The sequence below is a fragment of the Scardinius erythrophthalmus genome (assembly GCF_964197995.2).
Source record: "Scardinius erythrophthalmus genome assembly, chromosome: 16".
Classification (NCBI taxonomy): Eukaryota; Metazoa; Chordata; class Actinopteri; order Cypriniformes; family Leuciscidae; genus Scardinius; species Scardinius erythrophthalmus.
Genome location: NC_138236.1, coordinates 3,468,480 through 3,483,642, shown reverse-complemented (window position 1 = coordinate 3,483,642; position 15,163 = coordinate 3,468,480). Strand labels below are relative to the sequence as shown.

Genomic DNA, 15,163 nt, shown 5'->3' with positions numbered 1-15,163 from the left:
TATCTTGTCTTACAGCTTCAAAAGTTTGTAACTCCTCGTCTGTGTATTCTGGCTCAAAACTATATGGTTCTGGATCTTGGTTTGATACCCAGTAAAATTCCTCTGACAATTCCTCAAAGTCAGCCATGATCACGAGTCACGTTCGCTACTAGCTAGTTAGTCACGTTTGTTTTGTTTACGGAACCATCAACAGGGCGTCTCGTGTGCTGCGCTAATCACTCCGCCCAAGTAGCTGTGCTCCTACGCCTAGTGAGAATATAGTTCCCAGTATTTATACGATTAAAAATGGTCTGTCTCATATAGCCTTGTTATTTGTACACGCTGTGACTATACAGATCACAACATGTAAATAGGAAAATGTTTGCATTATTTTGTCACTTATTGGGATTAGTATGCTACCTTATCCATTTACATCCAGTCTTTGTGCTAAGCTAGGCTAGCGGTGGGTGCGTCAAATAACACTTACAGAACACACAGAAATGAAAAAGGTATGTATGGACTTATCTAACTCTGGGGGATACTGTGAATAAGCTTAAGTCCCAAAAAGTCGGAGTGTTCCTTTAACAAAGAGTATAGAAGTAACAAGAGCCAACATTATGAAGCTGCAGACTCGGAGCCTGCATCTACAGACCCGCACCCAGAGTCCTGCATTCTCAGACCCGTCGTTTTTCGAGACAGCGCCTCCTACTGTTTCGAAGATCGTATAACACCCTTAAGGCCCGTTCACACCAAGCACGATAACTATAAAGATAACGATAAAGATAACTATATATGCGTCCATACCAACGACCGATAACGGTCTTTTTATTCTTAGCACGCGCGCGCCCGGATGATCCAGATCCATTTCAAATGCGCGAGACCTTTAAATTAGAATGGATTCTGATTGGCTGTCAGTGTTTTATCGTTCGACAGCTGGAAAAAAATCGTTCTGAAAGTGATCCCAACGATATCGTTCCTCATATCTTTATCGTTATAGTTGTGGTGTGAACTCTGTTATTCTTTAATATGGAGAACGATTTTTAGAATTATATCTTTATCGTTATCTTTATAGTTATCGTCCTTGGTGTGAACGGGCCTTTATCCAAATGCCATTGAAAACAATAGTATGCAATATTACGGTCTCGTTTTATTTAAAGTGATCCAAATAAATATTTGCGTTCCCTGCTTAATGCATGTGCCAGAAAAACTCATTGTGTTCTCTGACTAACAAATTACCCAGTAGTTCTTTTTTGAGCGTGGGTGTAATTGAAAGAAAATTACTGATGGAAGGGATACAATTATAGATTGAACTATCTTCTGAAAAATATTGTGATATTATATTGCTACAATGTTTTTTTTTTTATTCAAATTTAAATTTTTCTTTCAGTTCAAATGGTTTAATTAACATTATACCATGCTAACATTACAAAACCTGTTTTTTGATATTTTGAATGCAAAGCAAAATTCAAATAAGAATAGACAAAACACCAATAATAAACAATTTTGTACTTTATTTAACGATCACCTAAACATCATCTTGCTGTAAACAGGACAAAGCAAAGAAAAAAGGAAGAAAGAATTGTGTTAGTGACTTTACTTTTCATCTTCAATTGCATTAAAAAAAACTCCTCATTTATAAGTCGCTTTGGATTAAAGCGTCTGCTAAATGAATAAATGTAAAATGTAATGTAAATGCATAAGGTAAAATAATTACTTTCTGGTAGGCGAATGTTTCTTCTTTTTTCATTCTTTTTGCAATCGCTCTGTCAAATTCCTCATCTTCACTAAAATAAAAGATGAATGCCATTGTCAAAAATATTGTGTAATAATACTTTTTTTTTTTTTTTTTTTTTGCAAATGCAAATTACAAGCATACCTAGGGTGATAAGTAGGGCCACGGAGAAACATGTCCTCAGCCTCCTGCCAGGATAATGCCTGCATCTCACATAGGCCATGAATGATGGCCTGTCCATATAAATAAATAAATAAATATATAAAACATTTCAGTTAATACAAATTAAAAGAAGGAACCCAAACAAAAGGCCAAATGACACATTCTAGCTCACATGTTAATACCATAGACTGGTTAATACATAGTGAAGGCATAGTAAATTTGATTATTAGGCAATTGTATGAGTTGTAAATGGCTGGCAACAACTTCATATCACAGTTAAATTAATATTGATTAATTTTAATACTTACGTTTTATAAGAACTAATTTAAGTAGTCTACATAAATTATATAAAGTAAAATAATTACTCCGGCATTAATTAATTCAATTTATAGTTTTAGGAGAAAAGGTCCGGTAATTAAAAAAAGGTCAAAAGGTAAATCTGATTAAATAATTAATGATGCCATTCTTTGATATTAACACACTTAATGTATTCAATTGGTCTACTTTAATGTCAACTAATTTTAATACAATTTTTACAATGGCTTGTCTACAAAAAGTCCAAGGTTAAAGGCTAACGTTAGCTATCAAAATATTTTCGGGGATAAAAGGCGAAAAAACATAGGCTAACGGCTCAAATTTTGTTACAAACTATCTTTACAAATATTAAATGGACTATTCATATGTTGGTGTATCGATGAGCTATAACAGCCTTTCTCAAACTTTTTTCAGTCAGGGCACCTTTCAAAAGTGCATAAAATCTCAAGGCACCCCAGTGTAAAATATAATTTAAAAACACTGCATAACCCAAATGCAAATGCAAATTTTGTATATATATATATATATATATATATATTTATATTTATCTAAAATGAATTGACAATTTTATTAATCCGTTCATAATATGTTTAACCCTTTCACACGTAAATTTAATATATTCTGGCTGACCCCCCCAGCGTGAGTTTTTCAAGGGGACCGTTATTTAGAATGTGTCACTTTATGGTTTCCATGGTGACGCGTCATTGCTTGTCACGTGACACACCGCAGCAACAACAGAGATGAATGAATTATGATCTGCTTTTATGTCATTTTTACTTTTTTATTCAAAATATTCACAAATTTGTTAGATATGGCATGAAATATCTGATATTCCGATTGTCAAATATATGCAAGTGGAAGTGTTTTGTTTTTTGAACACCATTATAACGATCGCGTTAGTTGAGCTGTATGCGCGATGGGCGCCGCCATGTTAGTTTGTGCCGCAGACGCAGTTCAGAGAATCGGATCTGTTGGATTTACAACAAGTGAATTCATCCACTTCTCCCGAAATACATAAAAGTAAGTGGCAGGTGAACTGGGAGAAGAATAGAGTAAATTTTAAAGTTACTTACACAATGTGTATCTGATATGAATAAAACTAATTATAATATAAATTATTATTATTGCCTCTTCCTTTGACATCAGTGTGTATTTTACAAACTTTAAATGTATTGTTTTTTTAGTAATTATGTCTGAAACCTAAAACAAACATTATGTGGATGAAAACACTGAAAAGTTGTGATATATGACAGCTGAGCGCGCCTGTCTCTGGCTCAGCGCCAGCCAACGCGCGAAAGCACATTTGAATTTAGCAGTTGATCACGTCATGCACTGACCGTTCTAATCACACCGGTGCTCCAGGGACCAGCCTAGACTGATCGTACGTGCGAAAGGGTTAAAAGAAGAAGAATGTATTTATGTAAATTCAAATATATTTATATATGAAATGTCAGATTTTTTTTTTTTTAGCCTACGTAATTTTTTGGCGGCACCCCTGACACAGTCAGGAGGCACCCCAGTGTGCCGCAGCACCCACTTTGAGAAAGGCTGAGCTATAAAGTAGTTTGATTAAAAAATAAATCGAATGAGTATGATTCGCTAAATAAAACTGACGATACTCACGTTTCGGCTTAAGTTCTTCAAATGTTTATCCTATTGATAGGAGGCGCTGTCTCGAAAAACGAGGGGTCTGAGAATGCGGGACTGTAGATGCAGGCCAGCATCCGAGACGGTCTCCACGGCTCCAGCAGGGCGGCAGAAAGAGCCTCCTGCGCCCGCTGCCAGTCCTCCAACATCTGCACTCTGTCCTGCAGCACCCGCGTCCTGTCCTCCAGCACCCGAGGCGGGCCCATCAGCTCCGACAGGGAGGCACTGATCTGCATGAGCTGCAGGGTGGAGTCTAGCACAGTGCGCAGGTCACTGGATTCGTCAGATCCGACCAGCTCCTGCGAGTTTGCTCCCAGCTCTTTCTTTGTTGGCATGATCTTCAATCCAGCTGTTACCGTCTGTTTACGCTGTGTTGTGATCGGCGGCGTCTTTATTACGCTGATTTCACGCAGCCGCCATTTTGAAATCGAAAGCGAGGCTCCGGTGGGAAGAAAACCGGAAGTGTCGCCTTGAATCACAGGAGAGTTTCGATTGCGATGGCTTATTGTTGTGTACCAGACTGTTCATCCTATCAACGGAAATTAAGTGATAAGTGATAAGAAGGGATATTGGACCTCATATTCAGGTAAGTTAAAGCAGAAATAACTTTAGTTAGCCTAGTAATGCTATCTTTCCAAGTTACACACGTTTTGGGTGGCAGTTATAAAAACTAATTAAGTGGTTCTCTCATAAGATTACAGACAACACGAGAGTATGCTCCAAGCATTTTACTCAGGACTGCATTGAACTTTCACTCACGGGTTTACTGAAACGGGGAAGCGTGCCGACTTTGTTTACATGGTCCTGTGAACTCAAGCCAAGGAGGACACTTCAGAGAATTCAAAGGTGCGTTAACCCTCTGGGGTCTGAGGGGTTTTTGGGGTCCTTGAGATGTTCTGACATGCCCTGACATTTGTGCTTTTTTCAGTTGCTTATAAACATATTAATGGCAAAGGTGTAAATTCACTCTATTTAGCACAAACAGGGCTACCATAATATGTGAACAACTTGCATGTACATGTTTGTATTTTTGATAGAATAATGTTTATGCATGGTTTTTTCAAAAACAAAAAACTAAAGTTTCTGAAATAAGGCCATAAAACACATTCTAAATATATGTAAATAAGACTTTTGACTAATGGATGACGTTGCCTAGAATTTTTTCTTCAAAATTATGTGAAAATCATCCTGCCTAATCATTCACATAACACAATACATTGATTTAAATCTTGTAAAACACTTTTTGTTTGGAAAGGCCATGTGCGGGTGGGCGTGATTCACACCTGTGGAGTCAATGGGGCCCGCATAATGAGGCTGCATACGTAATGAGCCTTTCATTCAGGTGTGTGAATGAGCCACAAAAATGCAAGGACAATATATAACTGGTTTGTTGTTTTTTTCCACAAATTTTGCTTGCAAATTGTACAATATCCAAGGTAAACATTTCTAGTAATTGTGCAGTTAATTGTTCTCATACTGTATTTTCAGATTTGGAATATATTCTCTTCCCAAATGTGTCACTAATAAAGCATAATAAAATTATTTAAAGAGAAGGCTTATAATGACCTTTTAAGATTTTGTTTACATCTATCCTTATATATATATATATATATATATATATATATATATGTATATATTTTTTTTTTTTATTTTTTTTTTTTTTTTATACAATTAAGGTTATAAATAATCTTTGCGTTCATTCATTCAGATTAGAACAAAGCAAACAGAACTGACCTAATTCCTCAGCGGGATCCGTTTGCTCCTCGAAATGATACTTCCAGAACTTCTGAGGTAAATTTTTGCAGGATTATTATCAAGATAGTAATATTCCTCACAGCATCGTAAAGTACATAAGTCTGAAAGTGAACTCGCGGTGTGTGTTATCCAGCTGATGTGGGCGTTTCACAGGTTTGTTTGGATCGCCTCACATTTGCGTTTGAATAGCGCGCGCTCTCCGTGGGCGGAGCACATTAAAACTTAATGAGCTGAGATGAGAACGACTGACATCTCTCTCTTTGCATACATATTACATAAACTGTGAATATTTGTTTTTTATAAAAATTACTTCATTTAAAAGAAGAAAATTCAAGCTTCATGCCTGTGTGACTGTATGCCTGTTTGACTGAGTATTCGCTGAGTTACAGTTCATTTTCGGACGCGTTTCAGAATTGACTTCACTGACGGAGAGTAGGCAGAACTCTCATCATGTTTATTTTTCTTTATTTGGCAAAAAGCACAACACTTTGTTTTTATTATGAGCATACACAAAAAAATACACACTAAACAGGATCGATTGATGTATAACACAAGCATATAAGATAAAAATTTATATTTTTTATTTATTTTTTTGCACTCATACGGAAAAAAACGAGCCTATCGCGCCGGCGCGACAGCCGACCTCAGGGGGTTAACTAGTTTGATGACAAAATATGAATAATCTTAAAAAGATTAGGATGGCATGTTATGAGAACATTTGTTTTAATAACCAAAATATATACTATTGTCTTTTCATTGAGTCATTTAAACCTATCTGAATGTGATTGTAGGCTACTGTAATGTTTTATCATAAAACAAGTACTTAACCAAACTGATTTTTTTAAAAATGTTAACCCACATGCATATAGCCAATTAATAGCAGCTAATAAATAGCAGATAAATTATACAAAAAATGTGCAACTGTAAGAAATGACAGCAATCGGCATATATATATATATATATGTATATATATATATATATATGTATATGTGTGTGTGTGTATATATACACACACACACACATATATATATAAAAATCACCAAAGAGTCAGGCATTCTAAAACTCCTCCAGCCAGAAGACGAAGTAATGGCTGATAAGGGCTTTCTTATCAGAGATCTCCTTGCTGACATCAATGTCAGTCTTGTAACCCCGTCATTCACAGGCCCAAGTGGACAATTCAGTAAAGATGAAATTACACACACCCAAGAGATTGCCCGCTTGAGGATACACATAGAGAGGGCTATCAGACGCATCAAAGAATATCACATTTTTGATGGTGTCCTACCCCTTTCACTCTGTGGTTCAGTCAACCAGATGTGGACTGTTTGTGCTCTACTGACTAATTTTCAGGGACCTCTATTTTAAAGGAAGGTTTCACCCAATAATACAAACTTGCTGAAAATGTACTCACCCTCAGTGAAATGACATTTTACATTTACAGACAAAAATGTACAGAAACGAGAATAGTCATTTAAATGTTACTTTGATTTATTGTTATGATTTGTACAGTAGACGGAAAATATACACTGGAACAAATGTACACAATCAAAAATTATATATTTTTGTACATATTTATTTTATACTTTAGACTATAAACAGTGAAATTCATTTATAAATAAAATTATATTTTTTGTCCAATCAGTGGAATTCAGTTTTATTTAAAGGGGCTATATGCAACTGTTTCCCCAAAATAAACGTAACAATAGCCTTTTTATTTGACCATGTATGACTCAAACATCTCCTGATGAGCATACTGACACCTTGTCAGTTCACAGTGGGTGCACCTATAAGCCTGTATCCTATTTTTCCTATTTTCTGTCGGGTCGGATTTTTCGCGCGCTGTCTGCGGATGTGACGTCAAGCGCGTTCATGTTAAACGTTTCAGATCACTCTGCCACCACCGCTAGTCAGCAAACAAACTTAGTTTCTCAAACAATATATGTATTTGACTGTTCTTACCTCTGTAAACATAATGTTGACTTCTTTGCAGCGGATGACTTGTGAAGTGTGCACGTACGAGAGCGAGCAGAAAGGAAGAGCAGTTCCGTTTTTTGGCCACAGGTGTCAGTCGCGAGTTTAAATTTCAGAAAAAAGCATATAGCCCCTTTAATGTAGAAATTATTTGTTCTAAAACTACATATATTTACTTATTTATATTTACATATCTAATGTGTGCACCGCATGTCTGTTAGGAGTAAAGCCCAATTTATACTTGCATTTGTAATTGTGTGTCAACGAGGACAACAACAGAGAAGTATAAATGACGTTGACGCACAATTACAAATTATAAGCACAAGTTGGGCAGCCAGTAGTTAAAAAAGAACAAGTCCAACTTAGTTTTCACTGACTCCCATTTCTCATCATCAAAATGAATGCGCTCCAGGTGGAAGTCATTTCTCGAAAAACGAGGGGTCTGAGAATGCGGGACTGTAGATGCAGGCCAGCATCCGAGACGGTCTCCACGGCTCCAGCAGGGCGGCAGAAAGAGCCTCCTGCGCCCGCTGCCAGTCCTCCAACATCTGCACTCTGTCCTGCAGCACCCGCGTCCTGTCCTCCAGCACCCGAGGCGGGCCCATCAGCTCCGACAGGGAGGCACTGATCTGCATGAGCTGCAGGGTGGAGTCTAGCACAGTTCGCAGGTCACTGGATTCGTCAGATCCGACCAGCTCCTGCGAGTTTGCTCCCAGCTCTTTGTTTGTTGGCATGATCTTCAATCCAGCTGTTACCGTCTGTTTACGCTGTGTTGTGATCGGCGCCGTCTTTGGGTGCTTAGCAACTGATTCAGTGGTATGAATCAACAACCCGCTGATTTCACGCAGCCGCCATTTTGAAATCGAAAGCGAGGCTCCGGTGGGAAGAAAACCGGAAGTGTCGCCTTGAATCACAGGAGAGTTTCGATTGCGATGGCTTATTGTTGTGTACCAGACTGTTCATCCTATCAACGGAAATTAAGTGATAAGTGATAAGAAGGGATATTGGACCTCATATTCAGGTAAGTTAAAGCAGAAATAACTTTAGTTAGCCTAGTAATGCTATCTTTCCAAGTTACACACGTTTTGGGTGGCAGTTATAAAAACTAATTAAGTGGTTCTCTCATAAGATTACAGACAACACGAGAGTATGCTCCAAGCATTTTACTCAGGACTGCATTGAACTTTCACTCACGGGTTTACTGAAACGGGGAAGCGTGCCGACTTTGTTTACATGGTCCTGTGAACTCAAGCCAAGGAGGACACTTCAGAGAATTCAAAGGTGCGTTAACTAGTTTGATGACAAACTATGAATAATCTTAAAAAGATTAGGATGGCATGTTATGAGAACATTTGTTTTAATAACCAAAATATATACTATTGTCTTTTCATTGAGTCATTTAAACCTATCTGAATGTGATTGTAGGCTACTGTAATGTTTTATCATAAAACAAGTACTTAACCAAACTGATTTTTTTTTAAATGTTAACCCACATACATATAGCCAATTAATAGCAGCCAATTAATAGCAGATAAATTATACAAAAAATGTGCAACTGTAAGAAATGACAGCAATCGGCATATATATATATATATATGTATATGTATATGTGTGTGTGTGTGTGTGTGTGTATATATATATATATATATATATATATATGCCGATTGCTGTCATTTCTTACAGTTGCACATTTTTTGTATAATTTTCAATGTATTTATCTGCTATTAATTGGCTGCTATATATATTTGATAGATATTACAGGTTGTTTCAGGTTCAGTTTATGTAATGTCTATAATGTATGTACATAACAGTACTAGCCTATATAAACTGCCAAGACTGAAATCATGATTATTTTCATTTCCAGTGTCTGTGATATTGAAACTCTTGAGGAAGAAGAGAGGGAACATTCATTTTCGGATCAGAACACAAGAGAAGAGTGAGTCATCTATCTCAGACCTAAGGGCAGGGACACACCAAGCCGATGGTCAGCCAATGTCTGTCAATGGTTCAATCCAACTGAAAAGCCTTCAACTTCTCAATCGAACTGATTAAGCTTGATCTGAATTAAATCTTGATTGGATTGAAAGGGGTGCTGTAGACCTGAAAAAAAATCTGATCCATAAGAAAAAAAAATCACATAAACTGAACCTTTCAAACTTGAAATCAGATTGCATTCATTGATGAAAATTAGAGCATGTAAACATATCTAATGACCTCCTTGATACTTATTTTTGTTGTTCATGTAATTCTCCTTTTTTTTTTATTAATACACAGGTCTAACAATGGTTTTGGGGCACTGCAAGACCATGATTACCTGGAGACGTCACCTACCATGGAAGAGCAGCTGATTGCAGCACAGAAGGAGATTGCTCGTCTGACAGAAGAAAATGAAAATTTAAGAAGTCAGCAGTTTTGTCTACAGCGATTCCAATGTGAGCCCAAGATGACCATGTTTTACACCGGATTTAAAGATTATGAGACCCTCAAAGCACTCTACCTGTCTCTTCAACCTACAGCACAGTCTCTGGTGAGATGGAGTCAAATGCAAAGACGTAATAAAACAGAACAGGCTGTAACAGCTGGCTTTCAAGCTCACGACATTTGTCTCTTAGACCAGTTTTTCTTGTTTCTCTGCCGTATGAGGCAGGGACTTCTTTCTGCAGATTTAGCTGTAAGGTTTAATGTGTCAAAGGCCACAGTCAGCCGGATATGTATAACTTGGGCTAACTACCTGTATTTCATGCTTGGCACACTACCAGTATGGCCAAGTAGAGAGGCTATAGACGAGCTAATGCCACCTTGCTTCAAGCTGACCTTTCCCAAAACACGCGTTGTGCTAGATTGTACTGAGATCCATATTCAAACAGCAAGCTCAAAAGTTTTAAACACGATGACATACTCTCATTACAAAGGCACCACAACTTTGAAATCCCTGATTGGCATTACCCCCTTTGGGTCAGTTAGCTTTGTAAGCAACCTATACACAGGCTCCATCTCTGACAAGGAAATCACCAAAGAGTCAGGCATTCTAAAACTCCTCCAGCCAGAAGACGAAGTAATGGCTGATAAGGGCTTTCTTATCAGAGATCTCCTTGCTGACATCAATGTCAGTCTTGTAACCCCGTCATTCACAGGCCCAAGTGGACAATTCAGTAAAGATGAAATTACACACACCCAAGAGATTGCCCGCTTGAGGATACACATAGAGAGGGCTATCAGACGCATCAAAGAATATCACATTTTTGATGGTGTCCTACCCCTTTCACTCTGTGGTTCAGTCAACCAGATGTGGACTGTTTGTGCTCTACTGACTAATTTTCAGGGACCTCTATTTTAAAGGAAGGTTTCACCCAATAATACAAACTTGCTGAAAATGTACTCACCCTCAGTGAAATGACATTTTACATTTACAGACAAAAATGTACATAAACGAGAATAGTCATTTAAATGTTACTTTGATTTATTGTTATGATTTGTACAGTAGATGGAAAATATACACTGGAACAAATGTATACAATCAAAAATTATATATTTTTGTACATATTTATTTCATACTTTAGACTATAAACAGTGAAATTCATTTATAAATAAAATTATATTTTTTGTACAATCAGTGGAATTCAGTTTTATTTAATGTAGAAATTATTTGTTCTAAAACTACATATTTACTTATTTATATTTACATATCTAATGTGTGCACCGCATGTCTGTTAGGAGTAAAGCCCAATTTATACTTGCATTTGTAATTGTGTGTCAACGAGGACAACAACAGAGAAGTATAAATGACGTTGACGCACAATTACAAATTATAAGCACAAGTTGGGCAGCCAGTAGTTAAAAAAGAACAAGTCCAACTTAGTTTTCACTGACTCCCATTTCTCATCATCAAAATGAATGCGCTCCAGGTGGAAGTCATTTCTGGATTTGACAAAGAAGTCACACCATCTCATCCCAGTGATTCCCATTTGTCCAATCATCTGATAATGATATTCATGGCTGGTTTTGAGAGCAAGCATACCATCTTCTCTTACGGTAAGGTACTTGCACTGTAGGACACTGTCTACATCAGGGCACTTGATTTCAAGTAACCCCAGAGCACCAGTGCTGTCAACCACCTTCCGATCAGGAGATGCGCCTAAATGTGGGGCATGGGGATTTATGACAAAGCCACAAGGGTAAACGCGATTACTGGTTACCTGCTCGTATTGTGCAGCTGCATCTGGCTCCAGTTCCAGCCCTCTCTTCATTGCCTGTGTCTGAACTGACCTTTTCTGTTTCTGCATACTGGTTGCAAGGCTGTTAAAGTCTGCAACTTGTGAGACTATCCTCTTAAAATTGGATGAAGTCAAGCGCTGGGAACGAACACGGTGCCACATCTTATTGTTGCTCTGCCCAGTCGTTTTCTTTCTCCAATGCCTCGGAATCAGAGAGTGTAACAGTCATACCATCATAAAAAATGCTCTCCTTTTCACTGAGAGAAGTTGAAAAAGTGCATGGTTGTGGTGGGAGAGGAAAAGGTGGGTAGGGATCAGTGGAAGTGGAGGGCAACCCGATGACTTGGCATGTCAATGCTGATCCATGAGGCAGATGTCCAAATTCAGTTGCAACTTTGTCCACAGGGTATGTCTTTGATGCCTGCAGCAGTGTGTACATTTGGCTTTTGTTTCCAATTTTAGCAAGATTTTCATGAAGGTCATTTGCAAACTGATCACTTGGTAGAGGGGTTGAAATGGGACAATACATATTAGGTATGACTCCATGACTAGATCTTTGATAAATTGTTTGAGGTGGATTAGCTGTTGGTGGCTTCAATTTTGATATTTTAACTGTGTTAATAGGTTTAGGGGCTAGACCCATAGAACGTGAAGGAATATGCCATGTCTGTGGCAGGGAGGTTTTACTAACGACCGGTGGAACGGACTTGTATTCCAATTTGATGTAGTGTGCCAGGGTATACAGTAGACCAATTTGATGATTGCATTGACCCTGGCCAGCTTTGCAGCTGCATTTTGATTCTCCGATGACAAAGGAACCTTCAGATGGAAATTCAATCTGTAAAATAAGAAACAATATATATAAGTCAGTATTTATTCAAAATAATGAAAATATAAAGTTCCATCAAGTTGTGGGAAGGAACATTCAAACTTTCATACTATACAGGTTTGCTCTTCACCTTATGTTTGGTACTGGTTGTCGGAAACAACAAGGTAAGTGGACAACAGCGTAATAATTGCAGACAAGTACAGTAATTGTTTTGTATTTTGAGTTGAACTGATAATACTACATGTTGGATATATGTATGGATATATATATTTCTATGTATAGTGTGTGCATAATTATTATGCAAGTCGATATTCTGGAAAAAAAATTCAAGCCCATTTTTACTAATTCCATACCATATCAATTTTAATAACCATTAATATTATTATATTATATATAGTTATATATAATTGTGTGCATAATATTCAGGAGTGCATAATTAAGCAGGTTTTCTTTTACAGGTAAAATGCATTTAATAATGATTTTCAGTGCGAGCTGAATTATGCACACCCGAATATAAGGCCTTTTCCCCTTCCAGCAATCATTAACAATTATATAACTTCTAAATAATTAACGTTAAAGCAGTTATTAAGATTTGTGTTGTTTGGAAAAATGTGCTTTGAAAAGAAAGATCAGAATATCAACTTAATAATTATGCTTAATAATTTTTTTTATCCATCTATCTATCTATCTATCTCTATCAATCTATCTATCTATCTATCTATCTATCTATCTATCTATCTATCTATCTATCTATCTATCTATCTATCTATCTATCTATCTATCTATCTATCTATCTATCTATCTATACACAGGTGTCAAATTGTCCAGTTCTCCAACAACCAGTCTCATTGCAAAAAAGGTGATTCATTCAGAAAGTAAAAAAAAAAAAGAAGTAGGAACGAACTTTTGGCACTTGAACTAGCGCCTGAACTTGAACTTGTGTCTGAACTTGAACTTGTGTAACTGTTACCTGCACCACGTATGGGGCATCGTTTTTTCGCATTGAGCGAAATGCCCTTGCCCTCACAACACAGCCTGACTCACTTTTCCTGACTGTAAACATTAAAAAAAATATTCGAAATGCATTCTAACATAAAATGTCATGCTGATGTTTACTAAAAACAAAATAACATGGGCAAACATAATGCATTTCGATTGTGTTCCAATACTTTTGACAATACAGTGTAACGTAAGTTGTTTGCACATAAATTATTATTAATAGGGGTTATGCGCAACATACTTCCGGGTTCTACAAAACGGGTATAACTACTTCCGGTCGTCAGCTACTGAGGTAAACACAGCGTAGGAATGGTGACCTTTTATAGCAGGTGTTTACAGGAGCTACCCATTCTATCCATTTCAGATGTACATCGTATTGCCAAACGGACTTTCACAGCCCCGAGTACTCCGTTAAATAAAGGATTTAAGTTTTTAAGCCTCCTCATTTATTCATGATTATGAAGGTATGTATGTAAGTTAGTATATGTAGCTTTTGGTAATGGCACCCGATGTAGAGTTAGCTAACTCCTATCAGTAAGTTCGTTTAGACTTGTATGCTATCATAGTAGTTTAACCTTTTATATTTGCTTGCAAACGATTAAACAATCAAATGAAGACTGCGTTTTATTTTTTTATATAAAAAAAAAATTTCTGATACTTAAGCATTCGTGACTTTTTAACTAAAACAGAAATAAGAATTGTATTCTAAAAAAAGCGCAAAATAAGTTACCTCAGAGATCACCTACCGCTGCAGATGCGTACGGTAATGCAAACCGGAAATGTTTATACCCGTTTTCCGGTTCGAACGTTGGGCGTTCCGCATAACCCCTATTGTTAACCTTACCTTCAATATCAGTGATGTAACCCTCAATCCAGTTGCTGTATCCTTTTAACAAAACAGCTCGTGGGATTCGGCATCCATCCTCTGCCCATTTTTCCACATCAAATAGAGTAAATCGCGGCAGCAGCTTCAGGTTTGTAGTCCAAGTCATTGTTGTTTATCATTACTTCAGGTTTTCTTCCCACCGGAGCCTCGCTTTCGATTTCAAAATGGCGGCTGCGTGAAATCAGCGTATTGCATCAGAATCTCTCATTTCACGCTTAAATCAAGTGTGCTCGGTATTGGGGTTTATAACAGCCAATTAATGACAATGGTTCTCCCTAATTCGTCGCTTCTAAATACTCTAACATCGCTTACATTTGCTAAATTAGATTACCCACAAATCTAGCTAATGCCATGTTTGTCACTGGAAGAGTGATGACCTTACTAAGCAGTTAAACTATAGCGTTAACTTATTCTTTATTCCATAAACCTTTATGATGCAAATAAATATCAAGAGTTACAGAAATTCCAACGGTAACTCATGATATTTTATTAATTGAGGAAGGTAGGTAAAGGTAAACTGTGGCGAGGGGGGCGTGGTTCAGCGCGGTCTATAATGGGAGAGAGAGAAAGGAGACAAGCGGTATGTAAGTAGGTCAAGTGCAAATGACAAACACGTCTTATGGAAAGACGGGATATAAGCCGCTGTCGACTCCGAGACGAGAGAGAGAGGAGGA

The 15,163-nt window shown here is 37.3% G+C and overlaps 2 protein-coding genes across 2 annotated transcripts; one reads left to right on the top strand and one right to left on the bottom strand.

The window, feature by feature from the left end:
• Positions 1-1,470: 1,470 nt before the first annotated feature.
• On the bottom strand, positions 1,471-4,269 carry LOC308704936 (uncharacterized protein). The gene is made up of 4 exons (XM_081389633.1): positions 3,812-4,269; positions 1,856-1,944; positions 1,694-1,763; positions 1,471-1,519 (listed from the first exon to the last, which is right to left on the bottom strand). The coding sequence occupies exon 1, from the start codon at positions 4,168-4,170 to the stop codon at positions 3,829-3,831; it is 342 nt and encodes a 113-aa protein (XP_081245759.1). The 5' UTR covers positions 4,171-4,269; the 3' UTR covers positions 1,471-1,519; positions 1,694-1,763; positions 1,856-1,944; positions 3,812-3,828.
• Positions 4,270-9,533: 5,264 nt separating this feature from the next.
• LOC308704935 (uncharacterized protein) lies at positions 9,534-11,167 on the top strand. Its single transcript, XM_081389632.1, has 2 exons — positions 9,534-9,545; positions 9,836-11,167. Exon 2 carries the CDS (start codon positions 9,894-9,896, stop codon positions 10,896-10,898), a length of 1,005 nt encoding a protein of 334 aa, XP_081245758.1. The 5' UTR covers positions 9,534-9,545; positions 9,836-9,893; the 3' UTR covers positions 10,899-11,167.
• Positions 11,168-15,163: the final 3,996 nt, after the last annotated feature.